This window comes from Typha angustifolia, chromosome 4 (assembly GCF_048772165.1).
Source record: "Typha angustifolia cultivar Huaian chromosome 4, ASM4877216v1, whole genome shotgun sequence".
Classification (NCBI taxonomy): Eukaryota; Viridiplantae; Streptophyta; class Magnoliopsida; order Poales; family Typhaceae; genus Typha; species Typha angustifolia.
Genome location: NC_133242.1, coordinates 10,991,558 through 11,016,330, shown reverse-complemented (window position 1 = coordinate 11,016,330; position 24,773 = coordinate 10,991,558). Strand labels below are relative to the sequence as shown.

Below are 24,773 nucleotides of genomic sequence, written 5' to 3'. Positions count from 1 at the left end.
AAACTCTCGATCGTTTCGGTCAACTGGAAGGTTTAAGTGGCTGTTGTTGTGGACCCACGATCGATCCATGGTGGGAGCTTGTGCTCCAGAATCCTATAACGTGTTCAAGAACTGGCCGGAGGAATAAAATCCGAGTGGTTCGACATATCAAAGCCAAAGGCCCGACAAGGCTTAATAATCTAGTAGACCCACTGGATTCCAACTTGACTACTCTGAGCTCTCAGCCTCTCACTTTTATCGATATGGAGGCCAGATTGCAGTAACCTTGTCCACAACTTCATTAGCATATCTTGCTGTACAAACATTACTATAGCAAGTGGCCTGCATGCAATCTTGAATAGCTCTATTCATTGCCACGAATTGGAATTAACCATCACCATCTTCTTGTCTGACAGAGATCAACTGATCAACTGCCATTAGAGAGTCATTTTCCAAGTGGGTGTTTTGAGTTTAATGCAGATCAACTGCCATTGCACAGTCATTCTCCAAGTGGATGTTTGAAAATTGATTAGCGTTGGCTCTATACTCTATACACATGCAAACATATGACAACTGTTCTTAACTATTAGCTTACACTATTAGTGTGTGATCTGGAATAACAACTGCAACAAATGAAGGTAAAGATCACCCTCTTTCATATATTGGCCACGTCATTGGTAACTATACTCCAATGCAAAAGTGTTACTGCCCCTCCTCTTCACTTTTCTCTTCTCTTCTCTTCTCTTCCTCCAAAGACAAATGGGTCCACATTTTGATAAGATCAAGTTCAGAAAATTTACCTCTGATTGACTAAATGCCCAGTAACTGTCTAAATTCAAAGGATGGCACATACAAATTCAAGATCTCTGGATGTTTACAACTCCAGAGTACAAAGTTAGAAATCTTGAGTTCTAGATGCATGATGCATGCCGTGTCCTTTAATACAGAAGAACAGGAAAACAAATACTTAAATACTCAAGCTGATACATTTACAATATGGACCAGTAGATAAAATACTATATGTTCTTTGTCATGTAATTGCTACATATGTAAAACGAGAAATGGGTAGCAAGCAACAGAGACATACTCAAAATCTGAAACTACCAGTAGCACAAAAGTACCTCTCTTGCATGTATTAACTCTGGGATTACTATAGTTATTTATGTAATATGTACCATCAAACAAATAAACTGTATCGCGTTGATGAACCATTTGAGACTTTTTTGGTCTTAATGTCAGAAAAAACAAACATGATAGTGGACCATTTGAATTCTTTTGGTCTTGATATAGTGAGGCACCCTTCCCTGACAAGGAGGGGAAGGACGGCTGATGGTCTGATTGATGTCTCAACAGAGGGCAGGTAACCAATCTAACATGCATTAGGAATGACATGGAACCAGAAAAGAGAGTGCTCATATATATATATATATAGGGAGTTGCAAGGCTGGAATGAGTGACTAAGGTAACATGAGAGTAGAGAACTATATAGGGAGTTGCAAGGCTGGAATGAGTGACTAAGGTAACATGAGAGTAGAGAACTAGGCCTAAAAAAAATGTTGCATCTTTTCCATGCAATAAAGCAATAAAGAATGCCCGAAGGCCCAGCTTCATTAAGAAGCAAAATTTTTGCAGTCAGTGAGTAGCAATTTACATAACATAACCAAAGAAAACAGGAAAATCTATAGTAGCCTACATGACAGTAATACAAGTTTTAGGCTAGTGGAAATGTTCCAAGTGAATATATACGCTTGCCATGTAGAACAGTTAAAAGTTCCTGTTATCCCTTTAGTCTACTAATAGAAGGCAAGGCCTACACAAGTCTTTTAGGAAATTGTTTCTAAGAACTACGAAAAGTGCTCGTGTAGCCACTGTTCTCTGTTACTATTGGAAATATCAGTACGAATATTTTATAAACTTTGAGCTCCACAATTATTAATTATTAATGATAGATTAACAGTAAAATTAAAATAGCTCAAAAAGTATTTTGATGTCGTATATTTATTTATTCAAATTCATTAAAAAATATAAATAAAAATCAACTCTAAAATAGATATTATAGTAATTAAAAATAAAATGAAGTTAATTTAGTACCATATTGTATATTTGAGATATACTAGTATGATATATAAGTGTCTAATTTTTATAGGCTTTGGTTACTAATTTTGTGAGTAAAAAAAAATCTACCCAAAACTCACACGGACTGGCATTGCTCGATGCAACTCACTTCACGTACGTGGGCCTAGTCCAAAATTATTTTTTGCCCGATACAAGTTCAGATCTAGTTTGGTTCAAGTCAGATCTGACTCGGAGTGGTTAATTCACTCAAGCTCGAAGAGAAGCATCTTTTCTTTACCAAATCCAATCGATTGAAGCATCTCATCATGGATGTTTGCTTCTTCTTTTTTAAATAGGTTGCCAGTCTGCATTAGTTCTACTATGAAATTTTGTTCATTCAAGTTAGGTTTTCTGTCTGCATTTAAAAGAGTACTACACGGTTCTGATTCAACAAGACATTCGGATAACAACTTTTTTCTGAATACAAAACAGTTGTTGTATCTTGAGATATCAACGTCCATTATTCTAGAAGCAATCAGTTAATGGTGAATTAGTCTTAAGAAAGTAGTGTCAAACACTGAGTTCGTCTATATATAATTTTTAATTCTATAATCGATAAATTTATTTACTTATTTTTAATAAGATTTTTTGTGATTTATTGTCTTTCCAGACTCATACTCCTTTTTATCCTCGACATTTTATAATCTGTTTATTCTATCTTTATCAGAAGGTCCATAATATGAACTCCTATTTTGTCCTACTACATCACTACTGATTTTGGTAATTACAATTTTGTCTTCCCAGTTATGATTACGACCATGTATGTATTTTCCTCTATCTCAGCAACATTATTGACTGGAATGTGACGTAGCTCTTTAGATCTACTTGAGGTCATGAAGTGAGGCACATGAATGTAGACAATAACAACATAGTGAAAGATTGAGTCATTACAAGATCAATCATCCCCCACCAAGAGTCTTTCAAATCAAATCATGGAAGATATCATCACATGCATCAACACTCATAAAATCAGTATAAAGAAATACATCTACCTCGGAATCTTTCGGAAATGAGATCATCCATTGTTAAGCAACCATGGTAAAGAAAAATAATTAAGGCCTTGTTTATTTTGAATTTAGGGACCTTTTTTGAGCTATTTTAGAACTCTTAAATTGACTTAATAACTAAATATATTTTTATCTTTTTCATATCTAATTAAATTTATTTTTTTAAAAATTAAGACTAAAAAATAAAACTAACTAATTGAGTTCGAAGCTCAGTCTCAAACCAAATAAAGCCTAAACTAATGTATACTTTTAATCCTCCTCCAAGTATTTCCCTTGCATAAAATAATGTATATATTGCTTCTACCTTATCTTTAAGATACCACAAACTCTACATGGCTTCCAAAATACGACTTAACTGAAATCAGTAGAACATCTCAAAAGACAAAACAACAAACTTGGAAGTAGGACAAATATTGGTATTTGGACATAGCATGTTTTTATAAGCAAGATCATTTATCTTCTTATGAACTTAAAGAGGGATAACGACGTAACTGAAATCAGTAGAACATTTCAAGAGACAAAACAACAAGCTTGGGAGTAGGACAAATATTGGTATTTGGACATAGCATGTTTTTATAAGCAAGATCATTTATCTTCTTATGAACTTAAAGAGGGATAACGATGTAACTGAAATCAGTAGAACATCTCAAGAGACAAAATAACAAGCTTAGGAGTAGGACAAGTATTGGTATTTGGACATAGCATGTTTTTGTAAGCAAGATCATTTATCTTCTTACGAACTTAAAGTGGGATATGAAATGTTCTTCTCCTCAAGTCTGATTTGCACGGCCGAAAGGAAATTAAATCTCTTTTTTTCCAAGAGAACAAACACAAAGATAACCTCCCCTGAAACTTCAGTATATAACATAGTCATAACACCTACATATACCAAAAAAAAAAAATCAGTGTCTAACGTGTGCACTGCATTGACCTTTTCCCTCTCATCCCTCACCTCTCGCAATTGGTTACAAGAAGTGGAGTGGACTCACACCACCCTCGCTGGAGTGAGTTCGAACTCCACTCTTTCCCCACTGCCTCCCACTTATAAAAGCCTAAACCCTCTCCCTCTAATTTTTCTTTTCCAGTCACCTTCCCACCTTCATATCTTTCTCTCTCTCCTCTATTACATGCCACCGAAGAGCTCGTCAAAGCTGTGGACCACCAGAGCATCGGCGGATCAAAACAAACCCCTAGCCCAATCTACAAGTTAGTCCCCAATCCCTCATTATAATTAATTTGATTTTTGCCTAGTAATTATAGTCAATTTCTAGTTTTACTATTTTCGTCTTTATTGAAGAAATTCATCGGTCAACAACTTTAGGTTGACCAGTCATCGGTTTGAGAAGCTCTGCTACCTTACCCTCTTGTCGTGGGTATCATATTTGGGTACCCATGGTGTGTGTGAGGCTGCACCATGTCACCTCCCACAACCGATTACTCGGCTTGCATACGACCACCGTCGGCGATGGTGACCTTGCTTGCTTGTCTCGACTGGTTCCCCTCTTCGAGCAAAGAGATAGGTGCCGAGATTAATGGGCTTCAAGCCCTTTTGACCCATATGGCCGACCATGGAGTTCCGTACTTCTTGTCCACCCTGACTAATATGTTAATCTTTGGAGAGCATCTACTCACTTTACTAAAGATTTTCATATATTCTTAGACCCCCTTTCACCTTTGGGTTACAAATTTCTTCTTTTCCCGCCGACAAGTTCAATCCTCCCTTCCCGTTCCATTTCCTTCTCTTTTTCGGCCAATCCCCCAAGCTTTTAACCAAGCTGATCTTATCGACTTTGGGAGGTGTTGCTCGACCGTCAACAACGGTGGTCACCAATAGCAACACTCTCCTCTTTCTCTGTTTTCTTCTCTAGGAAGAAGATGATGAAAAGGGATGGGGGTTTGACCAACCCTCACTTAGTTCCCTATTGGGTTGCGGGGTGGGTCGTAGTCCACATAGCCAACCGTGGATTAGGCCTTTGAGCTCGATCCACCCCTTTAGTTTTGTGGGCTGCGGTAGGCCCGTAGCCCCACTTCCTCATATGTGCTAGACGAGGCCTTAAGCCCGGTCCAAATCATGGGCCATAAGTTAGCCTAATAACAATCTTTTATTTTTCTTATAATTTACATTAGCTACCTTTCCAAAAATTATGCCCCATTATTTAATTAGTGTAAAATTTAGGATAATACATAACTTAATTATAGGAAGGTTAGACTTGTTAATCCTTGTAATCTTGGCATTAATGTCTTTGACAATTATATCTAGGTATAATTTGAATTCTACATCTGATGACTCAATTTGATTAATAAAAAAATAATTTTATATACTTGAAGACTAAAAGCAAATATCAAGTCAAACCTATTGGGACTTAGAGTGACAAGTGTAGTTTATGAAATAAGGTAACTAGTTCTATAAGTTCGTCCTTCTTATATATTATTTTATTTTTCATAAATTATTAGAGTCATTACTATGTAAGGAGAATCTTGAGACACAGGAGAAGCTTAATAATTGAGGAGAGAGAGTCATATTCTAGATATATCTTATGAGAGTGAAATCTTATATTAGTCTATAGGTAGTATTGATGTTTGCTAATTTAATTTTCATGTCTTTATTATAATATATTACTTGTACGTGCATTTTTATTGTTTATTTATTACTAATTACTGCTTATCTTTTGCATGATGTACTCTTATATAAACAATGATGACTATAACATAAATTTTATAATAGAATACATTACACCACTTACATGTATCATTATTAGTCTAGTTTTGACTAAGCAGTGTCATCCACTCACTCAACCCAGAGTTAAGGGTGAAGTGTCTTATATAGTATTATCATATTAATGATTTACACCTAAGATCGTTAGCTTGTGTAACATTTAGGAGATTACACTATCTTATTTGGAGATTAGACTATAATGATAGTATAAAGATATTTATGAGGTATGGTTATAGCTCTATCAGTACTTGATAACGTAGGGTCAGGGCGTTCATTGAGCTATGTGCTCTTATCCCGCTATATGTGATGATTTTGTTATGTGCGATGATTTTGTTATAAGTAATAATTTTATTGTGTGAGATGACTTACTAGAGCGATGATGATGACAGAGTTGAGATATGAGCTTACAACTAAAGTTCTTAGTCTAATGTTCATAGGCAATTGGTCATATGCAGTGTTACTAGGCATATAAGAGCGATATTATCACTAGATGGCTATTCCACCTCGTTTATATATTTTCTATGTGGATTATAACTTTGTATGAGTATATTGAGACATAATTATCTTTGACTCTATTTGAGCTTATCTTGAAGAGTTGATTAAGTTATGATACTATTATATTTTATGATTATATGAAAAATCATTGCAAATTATATTATATATGTTACTTTAATATATTGATAATTACGAGTATGCATTAGTATATTTATCACGCATTATCATGCATTTATATTATTCATAGACTATTATTTAATTATACTTGCTAAGCTGTCTGTTCATCACCTTTAAGTGCAAACATTTTAGAGTTGGAGAAGGAAGAGAATATTGAGAAGTATCTAATTTATTTCTCTACTAGATTTATTTGTTTTAATTTTTCCTAGTTGAACTTAGCACCTGCGAGGGGTTCTATGTATTTAGTTATATATGTGGAGGCTTGTTAAAGCTTTGTTACAATATATTTTGGCTTATTTTTGCTTGGATTATTATGACATCTTAGACTTTTCTTGGATACTCATGAGAACACTGTATTGACAGGTTAGTGGGTTGTTCCACATGGAAGTGATTTTAGAGTTGGGTGTTTCAAAAAGAAAGAGAAGTGGCAGCATTATTTATACTTTCATTACTTTCTTACTTTCCTCAAAATTCTTGACATGGTTGTAGCAAAATCTTCAACTTCTCTTTCTAGACAATTAAGACTAGAGAATATGTGTGACACTATGTCACATACAACAATATTATTTGCAAATTCTTAATCTTCAACTCTTGGGTATGGCAATATAATCAGAAAGGATTCATGTATGTAAGTAAGCTTACTCCTTGTTAGGGAACTAGAATCGTTTTGAGTTCTATCCTGAGAGCAGAGAATTGGTGAAAACTTATATGGAAGATCCCATTGGTATTTAGAATTCAGGTATTTTTTGTGAGAGTTGATTGGAGATAAGCTACCCACCAAAGTTTGATTGATAAATTGTGGCATATGTACCACCCTGCTCTATAATATCTAGCAATAAAGACGTTGAAAACACTGAGCATCTTTTTGTTAAGTGTGAATTTGCTAAGAAAATATGAGATTTGAATATGACTGTCCCAGCCTTTCATCTTTATCTTTCTTTTAATGGTGATTGGCTTAGGAAAGCTTAGTTTAAAGAGGATTATAATTTTGACCAAGAGAGAATTTTATGTTTAGCTTAACTTTGCCAATTAATATGTTAGGGCAAATTTGGAAGAATGGAGACAATTGCATTATTATATAGGCAAGAGTTCCATACTTATCATGTGTGAGAAACATGTTTATGACAACTTGGGAATATTTTCAAGCTGGGTAAACTAAAATGTCCAAAGTAGCAATAGTTGGAAATTCAGATTAATAGTGCCCCCAAACCCTAAATTAGGTTAAAAGTAATGTAGATGGATCATTTGGTTGAGGGTAGATCAATTGTAAGGATTCCAATTCTTTGGTTTTTTGCTGCAAGGAATGGATCTCGAAGAAAATAAAATTCATGCTGAGCCTTAGTCGATGAAGGAGGAGACCCTCTAAAAAAGTTAGGCGCTTCATTTTGACAACTTTTTAATGAAGATTGATTCTACTGAAATTGTTCGTATTCTATAATAGAATGATAGCCCATGAAATGTGCGCACTATTAATATCGAAGACCGTAGATCTTTGATGAAATCTTTTATTAGCAATTTCTAAAGTGTTGATTTTTACTTCAATCCAAGTTAGCGTTTGCATGTCTGTAAATTGTTCGTAATTACAGAGACTTGCAAAAAGGCGTTCGAACACAATTTGACCGTTATTTGAACGCCCCATGGAGTTTTCCTTTCGTAAGTCACTCCTATTAATACCTTGTGATGAGTTTTAGAGTTAAGAGAGAAGGTTGAAAAGAAAGAATTTTGCAACAATAGAAGATGGCTTTTGAGAGAGTACTTTTCTATTATATTTGGAAGAGATTGGAGGCTTGAAAACCCTTTATATTTACATCTTTACTAGATTAGAGACTAAGAAATATTGCATTTGCATCTCCACTAGTGAATTGAAGATTTGTATCGCCGTAAAAACATCGCTAAACTACATAAATCTCCTTTAATCATTCTCTCTTTTTTGTGATTTATATAGATTTGATATTCTTATTTGTGATTATCTTCGGTGATTAGAAGTTCTCTATATCTAGTATCTTGATTGTGAATTTTTTCTTTGGTATTGATATTACCTTTGCTAATATTTGTTTACTTAAATCTTTTATTATTCTATTTGTTTTTGTTTGTGAGTGTTTGAGAATTGCTTCCATTGGCCTCCACATTTTCGAATCGCTTGTGCAACATAAAGATTTTTTACGTCTACTGAGATATTAATCGATTGCAAATTGACATATACTAGACAAAGGAGCTCATCCTTTTTATAGGATGACTTTGATTTCTTTGGCTAGGGTTGCTGCCGGGATGTCTTACTCTTGGCTTTCTTTTAATCCATTTTAATTAGAAAAACAAACAAACGCCTTAGGTGAAGCAACAAGAAAGACTCGTAAACTAGCCCACAACCTCATCTGGGACTGGGCTTCATAAATTGGGGCCCAATTGACCCTTCGCCTCTAACCTACACTTCGGCCTAGTATACTTGAGGTTTCTGAACTCAAACTTGAGAAAAAGTGAAGGGAAAATGATTTATATTTCAAAATATAGGACATAGAAGCATACATTATTTACTGAATGTAAATAATGCATTTGAGTGGCCGAGTGGGATCTTGAGAGAGAGAGAGAGAGAGAGAGAGCCAAAGTCTCAATTGTGATAAGTATCAGATTACTCATCAAGAACACGTGTCCCTTCAGACTAAGTGTTTCCTATTCAATCACATGGGAATAAAATGGCCTCACCTAAGGTCCCACTTTTACTTACCAAGGCCGTAGAAAGTTGACCCACCTCCATTTTCATCTTCCATCTGGACGCTAGAACTTTGGGCAATCGGCGTGCAGCTCCCAATGTCTATCTATCTTACCTATGACAATGACCACCTTCTTCTTAATTAATATTGGTCCTTATCTTGTTACTTGTTAGTTTAATCAAAGTCGGCGACTACGACGACCACCTTCTTAATCAGGGTCTGAAGAAGAGATCGATGATGTCAAGATCAATCCAACATCCTTAAGAATACTATCAATGTTATAGATCAGATGAGGATAAAACGACAGATAGCAGCATCATTTAAAAGGAATTTTGACAAGTCCCAAAAAAAATACACCACATTCATTGGCTAACTTATCCAATTCCGGATAAAGGTGGGTATTGGAATAATTTGTGAGGATTTAGTATTTATAGATTAATTCCACTCCGTCGATGCCAATGGGGCAATGGGTATATAGATATATATATATACGCCACAGTAGGAATTATATAGTTTATCACTACAAAATAAAATAACCAACGTTGCGGTTATATGACTGCGGCTACTGTCCACATCTTTTACTTCTGTATACTATTAATAGTGAATAGATAAATCATAAAAGTGAAAGGTCCTTTTTGCAATGGAAAAGTTTCTCGAGGAGCAATAAGAAATAAATGATGGCCTAATCTTCCAATCAGAGAAAAAGGAAACTGATAAATCATATATGGAGTTCCTTGTCACAAAGATTCATTCTTTGAATGATACCGAAGAGGACTTTCTCGTAGTGTTATCTCTAGTTTCAAGGCCGCCAAACAAACAAAAAGATATCCCAACGGAAATCTATGTGCTTGTGCCACCTATAAATTTGAATCTAATAAAGAAGGAATAAAATTTCTCCTAAATAAAGAAATATGGGGGTAGTTTTACGGTAAAGTTTAGGACAAAGGTGGTACTTTGTCCAGTGGAGTGAAAGAGATTCCCTGAGTGGAGAGAGAGAGTGAGAGAGAGAGATAGAGAGATTGGACTCCACCGTCGTCACCGTGTCCAAGACGTACCCTTCTTCGATCCCTTACGCCATGTAGCATTTTCTTTTATTACTTCTCTCTCTCTCTCTCTCTCTTGCTTTCCTTCGCTTTGCTTTGCTGCTGCCTTTTGTCCGTTCTCGCGCGACCCTTCTCAATCCTACTCGTCTTTTTTTATTTTATTTATTTCTTTTCCTTTTCCTTTTCACCTGCAAGTCTCTCTCTCTCTCTTACCCCGAGATCTGTACATTTTCTGGAATCTTAGCGTCCAAGTATTGTCGAGCTCAATCGAAGGCCGGCGGAGACGCAACTTTTCAGAGGTCAGATCGTCTGTGTTTTTTCCTACTTCCTACTTCTCTCTTGCGGAGTTGTAATTATTGCTTCTTTCGACTGTAAAAGTGGTGTTCTGGGGCTGCTTGTGTTTCGCTGTGGTGATTTCGTGTGGCATTGGTACAGGGGTTTTAGATCTTGCGTGCCTTGGATGGAACGTCAATGTTCTTTTGGAATTTTAATTGTTCGATTTGGTTCCGATCCGTTTGTGAAAAGCTTTTTCTGGATTTTCTGAGACTTTTCGCGGAAAAAAAAAGCAATTGAAATTGGTCCTGTTTGCCTTTCTGTTTGTGTTCTCAGATTATTTTAGTGCGCTATCAATTGAAAGAAGAGACGTGAACTCATAAATTTGTCGCCCACCAACCTGAGCTGGAAGAATTTGTCCTCTTTCCCCCTCTCCCCCCCTCCCTCTCTCTCTCTCTCTCTCTCTCTCTCTCTCTCTCTCTCTCTCTCTCTCTCTCTCTCTCTCTCTCCATATGTCTGAGCTGGTTGGCTCCTTATAGGAATTGGTCAGATAAGGAAATGACTTGTCTCCTGGATTTGTTGCTACAGCTGATTTTCAAGAAAGTGAATGTTATGGTATGACAATAAATTGATCCTTCCTGCTTCATGAGCTCTCTGCATTTTCCTTTTCTTTACGCTGTTCCTATTTGTTGAGTTTGTGTTTCAGTATGTATATTATCCTCTAAAGCAATTACTTTCTTCCCCTCTTAGGCCTATCTTTTTTTTTTTTTCAGAACAGCATTGCATGATTAAATTGCCGCAAACTCGAATGGGTAATATTGGTTTGAGGATCTCCCTCTGTCTCGCTTTCTCTCTGATGGCGGTCTTACTGACACCATTTTCTCAGGCATACACGAATGAAAGAGATGGTATGCCCATAAGCTCTCTTTAGGGATTTGTTGTCATAAGGCTGATTGTCTAATCTATGTACTTGTTGTAAAAGAAGAAAATGATATCACCTAGCTTCTCTGCTACACTTTTTATTAGTTGTGGTAACCATAGCAGGCCTTTACGTTTCCCAACATTGGAAGGAAGTTGGACTTCCGTAAGTCCATATTCTATAATACTAGGTCCCTCTGCTAGAGTTTCTCAACAGGCCTAGCCCCAACCCTTGCTGCTAGGTTCTGAGATTTTCAGGATTTAACCCCTTCGGCAATCTTTTTATTATTGCAGGTAGTTCTGTGGTGCTAATTTTAATTCCTTAATTAATCTTTGTAATGTTCCAGGTAGTTCTGTGATGTTCTATGAGCGAGATTCAATGCAGCGCTGGCAAATTGGAATTTATTTAATTAGGAATACTCGGAGAAAACGATACTGTCTCAAGTAGAAGTAAAGCATCACCTAACACGTTTATCCCCTTAAGGAAACTATTAAATCGGCCTAGGAAATACTGTAAGTAAGTGATTATAGTTTTGAGGTCAGAAGCTCTGAAATATAAGCAAGGAGGCGGTCCTGGTTGCATCCTAGAAAATTGGTAGTTCTCTTAACTGGCCTAGGATATCAATTACCAATGGTACACATTGTTCTTCTTAGATAGGTTGGCTGTTTAGCTATATCATAGATCACCTTCTATTAATGTATATCTGGATCTTGCAATATCTAGTCCCATACTATCCTTCCTGTACGTAACAGCATAAAAGTATTTGGACTAAACCAGTAATACTGATCTAGAGCTAACATCAATAATGCTTCGATGACTATGAATTAAATATAGAGCAACCCTACTATCCATATTTCAAAACTCCAAACCTTCTAGGTTTGATCCATCAGGAGGAGGGAGTGTTGGTTGGGAAGAGAGGCATCCTATTTAAAGAGGTGCTGGAAGTTAGTCTTTGCCTCTGTTGGATGCCCATAGAGGCCAGGTATCAAATAAGTAGGATTATCATTCTACCATTATAGATTAAATAAGCATGTATTGATTCTGAAACTGAAAGAGGATATGAAGTTTGAAAGGAACCGGTATAAAAGGTACTAGAAAATGTGGAGATCATGAGAAAGTTGGATAATGTAATGTGGCAAGATAAGATACCAAGAAAGCAATAAGTAACTAGCATGAGGTTCAGTAAGAGTTCCAGAAAGCTACAGAAGTTGATCACATCTGTTACCTTGATTTGTTTGGGCAACATGAACAGAAAGCATTAAGTACCTACCATGAGGTTCAATAACACTTTCAGTAAGTTGCAGAAGTTTATCACATCTGTTACCTTGATTTGTTTGGAAGTTACAGAAGTTGATTACATCTGTTGCCTTGATTTGTTTTGGTAACACGAACGAGAGGACAATACAAGGGCACTTTAAGCTGGCTTCTTTAAAATATGGGTTGGTTTTGAACTTGAGTCTCAAGGGAAAATAGGTTTGAATTCAAAGGACGTTGCCAATTTACTTGCAAAGTTTTCATTTTTCTTCTCTATACTAAGGATCTTCATCAAACTGTGAAACATTAAGAGTAATGGATAATGAGAGTACTGGGGACAAGAAACAGGCTAATCAAGTGAGCAAGTGGGTAGTATCTAGGCTTTAGAAACTAAAGAATATAGTAAGCAAATAGAGTAAGAGTCAAAATAGTGGAAGAAATTTCTGGGTTAGAGGGAGAATGAAAGTGATATGTTAAAGAAATGGCAGGATAGTTTGTGTAGATTGTTAGAACTTTTGTTTGCTTCAGTTCAACTTTTAATCTGACTAAGCCTTCTTGAGTCTGTCTGAAAACCAACTTCTCCTCGAGCAAACAATATCTAGGAGTAACTTTGTTGCACAAAGGAGTGACAATACGACAATACCAAACCTTTAGTCCCAAATAATTAGCTGGCTGTGAAGCACGGATACTTTGTTTACTCCTCTCTATTATATTCGATACATAGCGGACCTTGATATGGCCCGATAGGCTCAATATGTATAAGATATGGTTGGAGGAGTATCCGCATTAAAAAAATTCATTTTAATTTTCCGATAAGGCTCCGATATATTTTTTAATGATCTAATCCTTTTTTTAATGCTAATAACTAATACAGAACAAATACTTTATATGTATATACTATTATCCAATCCTTTGTGATACTTTAAGGCTATGTTTATATGATGATGAATTAAATATATAACTTGAAAGCTATTTAAAAATCTAAATTAATTGTAGATTAATAGTTGAATTAGATTTCAATGTTTCACCAACATTTTGAGTTTCATATTAGTTTCTGTTACAATATTATTTTTAAGTTTTATGCATCTAATACTAAATCGGTGATTTTCTTTTCTTTTATTGTATCATTTTTACGATGTAATCATTTTTTACCATATGTTATATTGGTTGACAATAGGTTGAAAATATATTATTTATTTATTAGTGTATCTATGCCGTATTTGTATCCTACTTTTAAATATTTGCCGTATCTCCATATCCCCGTAACCCATATTCGTATCTATGCTTTAACTTGGCACTTCAGCACCCCAAAATGCTTTATTTATTGTAAGTAGTCTATTAGATTATTGCTCTAACTTGGCACTTCAGCACCCCAAAATGCTAGTGAGTTTAAGGCACATTGATACTATTGAGAGATGAGCCCCAACAGCCAACAAGTTGCTATATCTTTTGAAAGCATAATAATGAGTAAGCAAGGGGAAGAAACCCTAGCTAAGCTTCTTTCTTAGATGGGTCCTTGGGGAGTGATCTACTTGCTTGAACTTGTGAATGTTAGGAAATGGCAAGATAAGGAGATGATGCCCCTGACTTGCCTAATAAATAATTTGTATCAGCAAGAGGACAAGGGCAACATGTAAAAGTCTGATAATGTCATACTCATTTGCATGAAAGGCTTTAGTTTCCTATTACTTGGCTATGGGTAATGGGATAAGGAAGAAGCTAGCTAACCATGTGTGGAGAAAAAATTTGTCATATCACTAAGAAGTAAATATATTTTTATGGTTGTTTTGATTTATTGTATACAAGTAAACAACAAGGATAATCGAGCTGAGTCATGCCAATATGGAGTTTTTTTTTATTTCCATCAGTCATCATTAAATGAAGTATTTGATTCTCCTCATTATTTTACATTCAACTAGATATTAGTTTTAGTTATTAAACTATTATCAATTATTATTATGTGTTGAATATTATTATGTGTTTAATTATATTATGAAGTATTTAATTATTAATATTAGTTTTAATAAATATATTCAATTATATTATGTGTTGAATAATATTTATGTTTGATTATTGTTTTATCTTTCAGAAACAAAAAATTAAATATTGACATGCCAAAGACTCGAAAACATATCTAATTATCTTGTATTTTTTATTAAAAGTATGTTAAATGCATATCAATGACACACAAGGGCATGTGGGTGGGCATGCCCTGTGCCGACGGGCACGTCCCGTGCCTTGGCCAACAGTAATTCCAAGATGAATATGATAAGGTGTTGCAATATGACTTCCCCGTCTGGTAATTTTTAGGCAAAATGAATGTCTCTCTGAGAACATAGATTTGATTTTTGTCTAGGAAGTGTTCATGCATGCTGGTCTCCTTATTACTTAACTTTGTCAACTGATTCAAGCTGATGATGTTTTTTTTCTAGCACTGAATTAGTAACAAATAAACAGTTATCATGTTCTTCCAGCCAGTTTAATACTTTTTATCTAACAGTTATTACTCAAGTTAGAGATGAACTCCAAGATTTTAGAAAGTTGATGCTTTTGTATCCATTATATCTAGATTACCTTATATTTTGAGCTGATAAATGAAAATTCTCTATATTAACATTCTATCAGACTTGTGCCGTGGACTGTTTATTTAATCTCTACTTTGTATGTATGTTTATGTGTGTGTGTGTGTGTGTGTGTGTGTGTGTGTGTGTGTATATATATATATATATAGAGAGAGAGAGAGAGAGAGAGAGAGAGAGATTTCATGTATCCAAAGAGCGATTGGCAACATGTAACTTTTGAATGCTTCTCACCAACAGATCTTAGTATAACCCCACATGGAACTCACAATCTAGAGGTGGTCATTGTTTAATACACTTAACATAGTGCATTCTTCTGGCCATTTGTCATACTTTGAACTGGATTACCAATGAGATTGTTGTGGAATCATATCGATGTAGTCATTAATATGTGTAATAATAGAATGTTTTTAGTCCATATATTCTGTTTTCAGATAACAATCACAATTTTCTCTCTTTATAGTTTATTCTATAAATAGCTTGTATGTTTCTCTGGGATCGCCTCCTCTTCCTGGGTGGATTCCAAATGGAGGAGACCCCTGCATAGAGGGATGGCAGGGTGTCCAATGCATTGACTCAAATATTACTTCAATGTATGGTAAACTCGCCTTATTCTTGTGTTTCTCATATAATCTTAAGGTCTATTTTCTTATAAATTTCACTTTTGATAGAACTATCAATGCTGCAAATTTGGGAGGGCAATTGAGTAATGATTTAGGAAATTTCACATCAATAGTCACCATGTAAGTGCTTTTATCCCTGCACAAGATTGTACAGTTTGATTTATTACCATGTTATCTTATGGCCCAATTTACACTTCATGGTTTTCCATGCTTCTTTAGCAGAAGAAATTGATGTTTCTGTCTATGTTCTTTATATCATCAGGGAAACCTGCAATCAACATACTTTCTTTTTCTTCTCTTGTAGTGATCTGAGTAATAACAACATTGGGGGAAGTATACCAGAAAACCTACCTACTACCATGCGGCAACTGTATGTTTTTGGCTAAATAAACCTAATCCATACTTATAAAGATTTATTTTCATCTTCTTGTGTTACTCATTTGATCAGATATGTATACCCTTGTTTGTGCAGGTTTCTTTCTGCGAACCAGCTCACTGGAAGCATCCCAAGTTCCTTGTCAAAATTGACAGTTCTGTCAGCCATGTAAAAATTTCATTGATTAGCCTACAAATATAGCCACCTATTTCAACAGTCTCTTTATGATTTATTATATATCTATTGATCTTTGTCTTCTCAGGTCAGTCAATGAAAATCATTTAACTGGAGAACTGCCAAATGCTTTCCAGTCTCTCACTGGTCTTATAAATTTGTAAGCTGGCATTTATCTTTGCATATCATTGTTTCTGTGTTGCTGCTTATACTTTAGTCTCTTGACAAATGATATTTAGAACTTCCAAACAGGGATTTATCTTCTAACAACCTGAGCAGTCAGTTGCCACCTTCAATGGGAAGCTTGTTATCATTGACTACTCTGTGAGTGGATTGCTTCTCCCTGTGATGATTTTCTTCAATTTCCTTAATGATACTATCTTGATTATACGTTATCTCACAGGCATATTCAAGACAATCAATTTTCAGGCTCCCTTAATGTATTGGAAGATCTTCCTCTCAAAGACTTGTACGCTAAAAAAGCCCACCTCTTTTATCTCTTCATATTTTTATTTCTATAATACATTATTATTCTGCTTTTCTTGTAGCTGCTAAAGGACAGAAGTTTTTCACATGGCATTACATCTGAACCCTTTCAATTAAAAGTAGAAATTGTTTTTTTTTCTCACTGCAAGAGATTTTGATATTCCAATTAAATTTGTTGATCTATATGTCACAGACTAAATTGAAAATATAGAGAAAATTTTTAAGTGAATATGTATGGCCAAGTGTAACAAAATTATCTGTGTATTGCATAGTCAGGTCAAGATATATTAACCCAAAATTTCCCTCCCCTCCCCTCCCCCATCCAAAAGAGAGAGAGAGAAAAAGAAACAGAACATTTGCTCACACACAATCCATTGCAGCACATGCACCCCTTTCTAAAATGCTGCTTCCTATTTTTCCTTCTTTCTGATTCATCAAATTATCTCTCTCCTTAGTATCAGTATTGTCCCAGGTTTTCAATCTTAGATCATGTCTAGGATGCCAAAATTGGTTCATTATTTGATCTAGCTTTTAAAGAAATATTGTTTCTTAGGTTCATTCATAGTCAAGCCCATATATATCAGTAGGAAATGCACACGGCAAGTAGGTCAGGTGTCTTGTTGGTCTAGTTTGAGCAGACTGTTCTACTAGTCAACAAACTTTATGTTTAATGGTTGAGTTTAATCTTCATATAACATCCATTAACTCACACTGTACTAGAGATTTGAATGACTCCGGGAGGTGAAATAGAGTTGGAAGAGCAGAAAAAGGTGAAAGGTACACTGCAATCGATTTAGCCTCACTGGTCTATGATCATATCGTGAATTTACAAAGAACCATTGGAGACTGGTTGATAGATCAAAAATAGATTTAGACCAGTGGACTATATGTGTTCCAAGGAGCGAATTCAGGGCATCATATATTGTTACCAGATCAATTTGATAACCTCTTGGCTTTTGGAGTCCATATTTTCCAGTACAGAAGAGAATGAAAATTAAGAGCTTGCATGTACAAACCAATCCTTCTAGTTCCATTGATGCCCTCTAGTAACCATCCAAATAGAAACACCGAAGGTACTTTATAAAGACATGCTGTCGGTACTTTCTAAATTATTGACATGCCTTTATATTCAAGTAACTCCCTTTCTTTGATTTCTAAGCTTTTGCATGTCAGAATGTGTATTCTTAACCACAAATATTGTAGGCAAACCTAAATGTACTCACTCTTTTTGAAACATTAAAGCTATTCTAAACTATAGATGCTTTGCTGGTTCATGTTCACCCTTCTGTGATTCCTGTACTTTCTATTTATGGACTCATGTAGATGTTTAACCACATTGTCACTAGCATAATCTGCTTGAAAATCTTGATTTGGAAGTATGGATGCCTCAAAGTGGATGCCCTTGACTTAAGTTTATGTTGCCATCTTCTAGTTAATAGCCGTGTTTGTTTATATCCTTTTCCTCTTTCTTGTGGTTCCCATTTGATTTACTGATTCATGGGTGGTGCCTCTGGCAGTTAAACCAAAAGCTTGTGGATAATTTGATTATCCTTCTTTCATCTGGCTAGGTTTTATTAGTTAAGCATTCATTAATTGTAAGGGTGGACAATGCTTATGTCTTTCTATGATTGCCTCTCCAGTCCAGCAATTGTAATCTTTTACATTGTTAGTTTGTGAGTGCCATCAACAATACTTTAAAACGATTACTAAAAATATTTCATTTCTCCTTTCACAAAATTTTAACTTCCTTTTGTTTGTTTTTTTTTATTTGAAATCAGGAATGTAGAAAATAATCTGTTCTCTGGCCCTGTGCCTTCAAAGTTACTGAGCATACCAAATTTCAAGTAAGAACTTGTTTTTGTTTATATTGTTTTTCTCTCCTCGAGTCTTGGCTACTGTTTTCAAGTTAGAAGTAGATTTCCATGTACCAATTATTGATAAAAGTTCTGTCGATTCACTTCACTATTTCAGAAGAAGTTGGATCATTTTATGTGGAAAATTGTGTATATTTGAATGCTTAAGTAACTATTGATTTGTAAGTGCAGAAAGGATGGAAACCCATTTAATACCAGCACAGCTCCATCTCCAATGTCTCCACTTCCACAAACAACACCTCCACCATCGTCGTCTTCATCAGGCACACCTTCTCCATCAAGAAGGCCTACAAATTCTTCCGGCGGTTCAAATGCTCAAGAAAGTTCCCCACCATCAAAGAAAAGTAGTACTTCGACAATAAAAATTATAGGAGTTGTTATTGTTTCAGTGATTTCCTTTATTGTGGTAGTTCTACTGGTGATATTCTGTATGTCCAAGTACCAAGAAAGAAACTCAAGGGATAGTGAATTTTCCAAAAGCCAGGTAGGGAGGGTGCATGAAAGGGTTGAGGAACCTAAAATTAGAGAACATTTAGCAAAGCCACATAACGAAGTTAAAAAAGGTAAGAGTAAGATTTCTTCTCTCTCGTTAGATTTGATTGTTAGTTTTCTCTTCTTGCTATTCCATTTAAAGCATCTGGAATGGTTGTTAACAGTTGCAGAAAAGGTTTCTGAGAGACAACAGGAGCATAACTTAGCTCTAACACTGGCAGGTAGGTTTGTTCAACTCAATGATATGCAGGTTCTTGTTTGCTAGTACTGCTACTGAGAAAAGTTCTGCAACTTTTGACAGACAATTCGGTGATATCTACTGACAAGCAGAAAGAGCATGTGATTGATGTAGGAGAAACAGGATTTGTAGCTATGCCACCTCCTCCTGTGGAAAAAGTTATTGTGAATCCAATTCTTTATCCTAAAAACCCAAGTAGACCCACATCTGAAATGACATGCACCTCAACTTCTGCAACATCCTTTTCCGTTGCATCTCTTCAGCAGTATACAAATAGTTTTAGAGAAGAAAATTTGATAAGAGAAAGTAGGTTGGGAAAAGTCTATCTGGCAGAGCTTCCCGATGGAAAGGTATGAGCCTAGTGATATCCTTTCACCAAGAAGAGTATAAGTTTTTCACTACCTATCACGTTTCTAATAAGTATGATAGGAGTGGTATATTTTGTATATATTATGTCCAACAACTATGATCATAAACTTTCTTGACCTTCAAAATCCTGACTGAAGTATTTTATGCCTGCTGCCTCAACTTTGTAGTTTGTATCTTACATGTCAACAAGGTGATTGTAATAAAAGGGAGAGAATTCTACTCAATGAATTTGAAGTATAGAAATTCAACGTTGATGTTGTTCCTTTCTTGGAAAGCAAAAAATAATGGTTTAGTGCTTTTTTTTTTCTGTTCTTTAGGAAGTGAGATTTGTCTCTAGTTTCTACTCTTCCATCAACTAAGTTTATACTTTTATAAGGTTCCTCGTCTATGTCATAGGGCATTCATCAGGCACCGTCACTTATACTGTCTCTCAATTTTTCTGTTTCTTCTTGTTATTTTCTAGTATGGCATGGTTGGATATTCTTTCTGGTTAAGTCATAGACCAGTTCTCACCTTTTATTTTTCGAAAAAACCACATCACAATGCACCTTATGTCTTCTATGTTCACATCCGTTTCTAAAGTATGAAATATACATTGTTGTTTTGTGTACATGCATGGCATTTCTATCTGCATGAACCTTAACTAAGAGAGCGACAGTGGATATGCAATTCTTATAATAATAATGGAGACAAATAGGCAATATCAATGTACTTAGTGGCTTTTCTTTTTTTGCTCATTGTTACAGCTGCTGGAAGTCATGAAGATTGACAATGTTAGCTCAAGAATAGCAGTTGATGACTTTTTAGATCTTGTTCTGAACATCTCAGAACTTAGGCACCCCAACATTGTCGAACTCGTGGGTTATTGTGCAGAGTTTGGTCAACGATTGCTTGTCTATAACTACTTCAGTAGGAAAACCCTGCATGATGTACTCCATTGTGGGGATGATTTCAACAAGAAATTATCATGGAATGCTCGTCTACAGGTTGCGCTTGGAGCAGCAAAGGCCTTAGAGTAAGATAAATATTAACTTTATATACTTCTGCTCTATGATCTGGATTCATAATCTCATATATTTTTAATATAAGACTTCTTAAATGCTGAAGGTATCTTCACGAGGGATGTCAACAACCAATTGTACATCAGAATTTCGAACCCGCCAATGTTCTCCTTAATAATGAGCTTGAAGCACGCATTTCTGAATGTGGCCTGGCGCCACTAATGTCATCCAACTCAGTGACTCAGGTAAATTATTGCAATTTGCAAAGAGATATTTCATAAGATCACTGGTTTTATTTGTGCACAGGAAGATCATGGAAGATCATCATGCTTACCTTATGCCTCTTCTAGCTCATTATTGAGATAAACAGCTCTTTCTAACACTTCTCAAAGTTTAAAAGACAATTCTCTGATTGAATATAATCTATTAGGTTTGCTTTGTTTTTAACTTTTGTCCTCCATCATTTGAAACAAAAAATTAGATCAATGAGAACGTGAGAGCTCATTTAACTATAATAGGAGGTGCAGGTGCAAATGGTACTAGTAACTCTACCTTCAGATATTGGTAGTAGAAGGTCTGTTGGTCAATTCAGTGATACGTTACTTTCTACTTTCACAGTATAGGACGTTTAAGGTTTATAAGAATTGAGCAGGAAAACAGAGGACAAAGTAAATAACACATTGTGAATTTCAAAATTCTGTTCTTTTCCAGCCAAATGCAGGACTTGTATGATTCCTCTGATGATATTAAGGTAGAAAAATAAAAGGATGATAGCATTTTAAGACTGTCATGTTATGTTACTGGAAAGTACAAACAGTTAAAAGTAAAGAATGAAGGTGACTTTATGGTGTGCAAGGCACAAAAATAATTGGAACAATATTGTGGAACTGACAAACATAAGAGTTTGAAAATGTTCTGGGTGCTTGACAGTATCACAAGAACTTGGGATGCTTAAAGAACCAGTTGTATAATTTTTGTCTGGCAGTTCTGTCATATCAAAGTTTAAAAAAAAACTTCAAGGACTAAAATATTCTCTTGTTTCCTGTCATATCCTAATTCTTCCCATGGGGGTAAGGGATCGACATAGCTTCACATTTACATACAAAACTTATGAACAAGCTTTCATTTTGAATTATGGTCAAGGTTTTATGTACTTATTATTATGTTTATTTTTTGTATCAGTTATCAGGTCGTTTACGTGCATTATTCAGTTATGAAGCCCCTGAAGTCGGTGAATCTGGGTCATCGACAGATCGTAGTGATGTTTACAGCTTTGGAGTTGTTATGTTGGAACTTCTTACAGGACGCAAACCTTATGATAGGTAAGAAAGTTTGTTTGGTCTATTACCAGTTTTTCTTTCTTTCTTTCTTTCTTTGTTATATTTTTTTTATAAGCCATCTTCTTTGCTTAATTTTCTAAAACATTATGTATAGACCTTGTGTTCATATATTTTGTTCTCAAAAAATGGCAGTTCACGACCTCGTGCAGAGCAACATCTGGTAAGATGGGCTAGTTCTCAACTATATGACACTAATGCCTTATCAAGGATGGTGGATCCATCTATCCAAGAAAAATGTTCTGAGAAATCTTTATCTTGGTTTGCTGACATTATTAGTCGTTGTATTCAGGTAACTTTTTACGTTCCTTGTTCACCTATTGACATTCATTTAAATAGCAACAATTAATAGAAACAATTATCTCATTGCCCATGTCTGCACATAGATTGTTTCCTCACTTTCCAAAAGTTATTGTATGACAGATACCTCAATACTGTGCATCAAGGTCTTGCATTTTATCCATTGCTTCAGTAAAGCATTGTATCTTCACTTGAATATTCGACTAGATTGCCAGCTATATCTCATCATCCTACTTTTCTGTATTCACCAAGATGACATGATGTACAATGTTGTCAAATTAATTCCATAAAAAAGATAAGGAAAATAAAATATGGACGGCTGCATTATCTTTTTCCACTTCCAGTGATATTGAAGAGTGAAAGAGTTATGGATATAGTTAACATTTCCAAGTGCATCAATATATTCAATTACATAGTAGATGCAAATTCTGGAATGCATGGCATCTATAATTGTAGTTTATATGTCAGAGATGGAACAAATTGCTGCTCTAACCTGAGATTTTGTCAACAGCAAGGGCCAGAATTCAGGCCTCCTATGTCCGAGGTCGCCCAAGACCTAGCTCGTCTGGTAAAGGACACGAGGAATGCATTGAAGTGAGAGTATTATCAAAAGGAAAAGTTCTGATCTCAGCTCGGAGCTGTTGAAAATGCTGAAGCATGAATTACCGGGCATATGTCAAGGATCTGGTTGCCAAATGCAATTAGTTGTAACCATGTTGCCTGCTCAGAAACATGGTGATGGTCCGCCCACAGAAAGAAGGGAGGTCTAATCAGGATTCTGCTGATTGTTACTCAGAAGGTATTTTTGTTTTCCTTTTTGTTGTCGTTTTGTAAGCTCAGAATTGTGTAAGCCATTTTTTAGCTCATTCATTTGCCTGATACCTTCTTCAGGTGCGATTTTAAACACATTTATTACTTATTATAATCTTGTAATCCACGATGTACTATAAACCTGCGCTAATTTATAATTATAATCTGGGACGATAGGTTGCAACTGGTTCATACGTATGGAGTGCAGGAATGAGTCTTTTCGGTTTCATCAAATTTTGGATTCACGAGGGCATTCAACTAAAACCAAATCCATCATTCTTCACGAGTTGTGGCAATGTGGATGCGAAGTTTAGATTTGAACAACATATGGAAAGTCCTCTCCTCTTATTTGATAAAAATGATTGTGGCGGTCATGGAGAGTAAATGGCATTCATTCAATGCTACTATTGTTGGAGAGATTGTTTCAAGTTACTTCACATATATATATAAGGGAAACTAACCAGTAACCCCACTAGCTTGTCAATTTAGAAATGTCGTCTTCTTTATTCTCTTTCGAAGGAAACTTCTCTTTCTCCATTTTTTTCACTCAGGATCCACTAGTGCGTATCTAAGCAGCATAACCGATTTCAACATGAATAAAGTAATGGGGTCATTGAGTTTAACTTGATCAAATGGCCTAGTCTACCTGTGCCCGAACTACTAGTGGGTGGCACGGGCCAACCCTTGTGTGCTCGAAAGTTTGTCTATCGGCTCAACTCAAAAGTCCAGTTTGGAAGCCCATCCATCAGCACACATGAAGACCCGCCCATTCAGCCTACAACTAAGCCCGCCCATATTGCTATAGTAAAAGCTGGATTTTGATGCTCTATACTGTTTTACGGTTATTAAAACCCAACTCTCTTATCAATGATCGGCCCATCCCGCCTATATGATACTTTGTACTATTTAAATTTTCTTTAAAAATTATAAAAATAGCCACAAAAAAAATTCTAAAAATTCGTAGGCGGAGCTCAACCTAGCAAGCCTACTCTTTCACGGACTGACAGGCAATAACTGAATAGACTATTCTAGCCCAGCCTCGCCTGAGCCACTCATGGGCAAGCCTGTGAACATAGTGGCCCGAACTCAGTTTGGCTCGTCCGATGATCACGTCTAATTAAGCTTCTCTGCTAGGGTTGATGTTGGTGGTCTCTTTCATCTCCTTTACCCTAGCATGGCTAGGAGGGAAGGGATATTTCCTCCTCTCTTATGAAGATTTTTTTTTTCTCCTTACTTCCCCTTTTCTTCTATCCTTTTTTGGTCTTCATCATCATCGCTTTGTCTCTTCTCTGTCGCCCCCTCTTTCCTTCCATTATTATTTCTCTTACCATCGCCTCTCCCTACCAAACCTCTTCGCTGTCATCACTCACCTCCTTTTTTTAGCTCCTAAGCCCTAGGAGCCACCACCATGCAAGTTGTGGTCCAAGC

The 24,773-nt window shown here is 35.7% G+C and overlaps 1 protein-coding gene across 4 annotated transcripts; it reads left to right on the top strand.

The window, feature by feature from the left end:
* Positions 1–10,181: 10,181 nt before the first annotated feature.
* Positions 10,182–23,829, top strand: LOC140758690 (protein STRUBBELIG-RECEPTOR FAMILY 3-like). 4 transcript variants are annotated; one of them, XR_012104143.1, is made up of 18 exons: positions 10,182–10,539; positions 11,287–11,421; positions 15,729–15,858; positions 15,937–16,008; positions 16,193–16,258; positions 16,361–16,432; positions 16,527–16,598; positions 16,691–16,762; positions 16,842–16,907; positions 18,703–18,768; positions 18,970–19,511; positions 19,592–19,878; positions 20,644–20,912; positions 21,005–21,143; positions 22,081–22,220; positions 22,371–22,527; positions 23,047–23,334; positions 23,523–23,829. XR_012104143.1 is itself a non-coding variant. In XM_073094939.1 (18 exons), the coding sequence occupies exons 2-18, from the start codon at positions 11,298–11,300 to the stop codon at positions 23,131–23,133; spliced, it is 2,268 nt and encodes a 755-aa protein (XP_072951040.1). In that variant the 5' UTR covers positions 10,187–10,539; positions 11,287–11,297; the 3' UTR covers positions 23,134–23,470. The 4 variants fall into 4 exon arrangements, 3 of the variants coding, with proteins under 3 accessions (XP_072951038.1, XP_072951040.1, XP_072951039.1); XM_073094939.1 differs by lacking the exon at positions 23,523–23,829 and having other exon boundaries at positions 10,187–10,539; positions 18,970–19,361; positions 19,455–19,511; positions 23,047–23,470; XM_073094937.1 differs by lacking the exon at positions 23,523–23,829 and having other exon boundaries at positions 23,047–23,470.
* Positions 23,830–24,773: the final 944 nt, after the last annotated feature.

What these genes read in the sequence shown, in the direction of transcription:
- LOC140758690 (XM_073094937.1), top strand. Translation starts at nt 11,298, where the DNA reads ATGATTAAATTGCCGCAAACTCGAATGGGTAATATTGGTTTGAGGATC. An exon ending in GACTCAAATATTACTTCAAT is followed by an intron (nt 15,859 to 15,936) that starts GTATGGTAAACT and finishes CACTTTTGATAG; the next exon opens with AACTATCAATGCTGCAAATT. An exon ending in CATCCAACTCAGTGACTCAG is followed by an intron (nt 21,144 to 22,080) that starts GTAAATTATTGC and finishes TTTTTGTATCAG; the next exon opens with TTATCAGGTCGTTTACGTGC.